Source organism: Halyomorpha halys, unplaced genomic scaffold, assembly GCF_000696795.3.
Source record: "Halyomorpha halys isolate HHAL.00 unplaced genomic scaffold, Hhal_1.1 Scaffold147.1, whole genome shotgun sequence".
NCBI classification, from domain to species: Eukaryota; Metazoa; Arthropoda; class Insecta; order Hemiptera; family Pentatomidae; genus Halyomorpha; species Halyomorpha halys.
In genome coordinates this window covers 1,076,138-1,078,939 of record NW_027116131.1, presented here as the reverse complement: position 1 = coordinate 1,078,939, position 2,802 = coordinate 1,076,138, and the positions used below count along the sequence as shown (strand labels likewise).

At 29.3% G+C, this 2,802-nt stretch overlaps 1 protein-coding gene across 1 annotated transcript in view; it reads right to left on the bottom strand.

Moving 5' to 3' along the window:
• The window catches only part of LOC106678588 (cytochrome P450 4C1), a gene marked incomplete at its 5' end in the record, with an annotated part of 17,963 nt that overhangs the window by 3,546 nt on the left and 11,615 nt on the right, over positions 1-2,802 (bottom strand). Inside the window, 2 exon segments of the mRNA XM_014417173.3 lie at positions 360-475; positions 935-1,001. Coding sequence (XP_014272659.1) covers positions 360-475; positions 935-1,001 — 183 coding nt within the window.

Sequence of the window (2,802 nt, the reverse complement as noted above, 5' to 3'; positions counted from 1 at the left end):
TAAATAATTTTAACAGATTTAATTGCAATCTTATTCTAAGCTTCCTATTATATCTTTGTTTGCAGTATAAAGTGTTCTTTTTTTATTAAAACAGTTTTAGGAAAAATTAGTTGAAAAATTCGGTCTTTTTTAAAGTCTATCTAGTGCCTTACACTGCTGTACCAGTTGTTTACTACAGTCTAAGGTACTTAATAAACTTAAAAAAAACCTATAAAAAGTACAAAATGTTTAATCTTGTTTGTCTCAAGACTATATTTGTAGACTCAACTTCCTTTATGTAACAAACTCAGATAATCAATAAATCTAAATAAAATTTATAATTTTTTTTTATAAAATTCAATATAATAAATATCACTTACTTCAAACATAAATGTTGTTACTTCGTCTTTGACATCTTGTTCTGATTGAAATGCAGGATGGTTTTCCTGTAACATCTTCAGTAACAGCTCTAAGAATGCAGTCCTCTTCTTCACTCCTATGGGGAAAAAATGTCATTTATTTGTTTTGCTTTATTTTATTCAGCAAATTTTCTGAAGGGGTACACTTGTGTATTAGGTGAATTCCATACACCTAATTGGAAATGTAAATCTAAATAAATATATTTTGAATAACTTAAATTTGGAAATAGAATTTATTTTCCAATAGAAGAAATAATAATAAAAGCACCAGTTCTATTTATATGTAATAGAAACAAGGTTTCAAGAAAATATTTTTTTTCACCTTCTTCTGGCTGGATCCGGAGTTATTTTTGGCTTGTTCGAACAACCACTTTTGCTTGTCAACAAACTGGCTGTCACATGGGAATTTTAGAATGGAAAAATCATGCTATGCTCTTACCAGTTTTTTGAGTCAAAAGTGGTAATTGGAATGAACCTATACTTATTATTATAATTGTTATTTTTTAAACAGTCTTGTAGAGATATTGCTGTATTACCTTCAATTTCTTCAGAGGCTTTCTTGGTGATCCCATTCTTTGCTGTTTCCTTTTTCTTTTGGATTACCTTTAAAAAATATTCCCAAATTAGTAAGATTTGGTAGAAACTTTAATTTTATTTATTTTCTATAATACCACCGTAAGCATATAAACATGTTTTCAATACATTTTTAAGACAATTTCTTGAAAATAAAGAGTGAAAAAGTAAATGCCATGAGTTTTATTCATTTTTATTCTTTGTACAGCGTGTCTTTTAAATAAATGATAACCCTTGGTATATATATGTATATATAGTTGACCATAAAAATTTAAATATAATAAGATGGTCAGGGTTGCAGTCAAAAAAAGAAAAAAGAACTATTTTAATGTCCGACGTTTCGCCCCACTTTGCTGGGTTTCATCAGGGCTGTTCAAAGCGAAAGGTTGAAGCAACTTCCTTTGTAACGGCTACCCGCACTCTCTATTGTGTATTGTTTAGAATACAAATAAAAAAATTCATGAAATAGAATGGTTCAAATTTTTATAAGATATTAATATTTATTGTGAAATTTTGGCGCCTTATAAAAGTGACTCTAAGGGCGCCCCGTACGCTACGCCACGTGGTAGGGAAGCTTTTACTCATGGACAAATTATGACCTCGGAATGAAAATTTTCATTCGAATTTTACATTTTAAACATCAGAGAAGAAGTTTGGTTCCGTGTCTATCATCGTCAATTTTGTGTTGGTTGTGCGAGCTGGTACGTTGTTGATCCTATAATGATTTTGTTAGATTCCGTTCCCTACCTACACTTATAACTGGGAAAACGTATGTTCCTTTCTAAACTTATAATTCATTAACGGCTCATTCGATTTAATCCAAATTTGGAGAGAAGTTGGGTTTATAATGAATATAGTAGAGTATTAATGTAATCAAACTAATGAAATCTTATCAACTTAATCAGTAAATCAAATCTTAAAAAGAAAATTTTCTTGAGATGCATATTTCGAACATGGTTCCTAGAACCTTCGAGCATAGGGAATTATGTTCCTGAGTACACCGTAGAAATGATGAAGCTTAACTTATCTACTCGACAGATATATTTTTTTTCTTTAACTAAAAATAAGAAAACAATAGGTTGGGTCACTCAAAAGTAAAAAAATCAAACAAAAAAATCATGTAGATAAGCAGGGCAAATAATTTTTTTTAGTTAAAAATAATTTTATTTTTGTTTGTTTCATACACTACTTTACTTGAGGCGAATATTTGGTTTTGGCATTTCAATGACTTAAAGTTATTAGTTTCATGAATGTATTTTTTTCTTATTATACGTTTCAAAAAAGTATACACCGTGTTTGTATGTATTGGCAGATGTAGAATTATAATTGTAGATTATAAAACAAATGCAGTTTTGAAAGCTATTGTATTTTTTTATCAGCTCCCATGGCTAATTGCAGCGAGCACCTATAATAAAAATATCCATATAGTATCACATTCTTTATTTTCTTACAGCTCCTACGTTTTGGCTATTTTCAAGCATCTATAAACGTATTTACAATACCAAAGCTGACATTGATTTTCAAACTGCTGCAGCCTATTATGCCTTTGCCAAATTTTATCAATAGTCAATAACCTATCATTATCACAATTTTACTTATTATAATTATTCCGTTTACAATGTCAATCACTTTATACTATAGGCTTTGTAAACTGAATAATTATAATAAGTGAAATTGTGATAGTAATAGGGTATTAACTATTGATGAATTTTGACAAAGGAACAATATATGTTATGTTGCAAATAAGTTGATATATCCTCGAATGGCCGGAATGGCCAAAATGTAGGAGTTACAAGAAAATCAAGAGTATGAGACTACATGGATATAACTA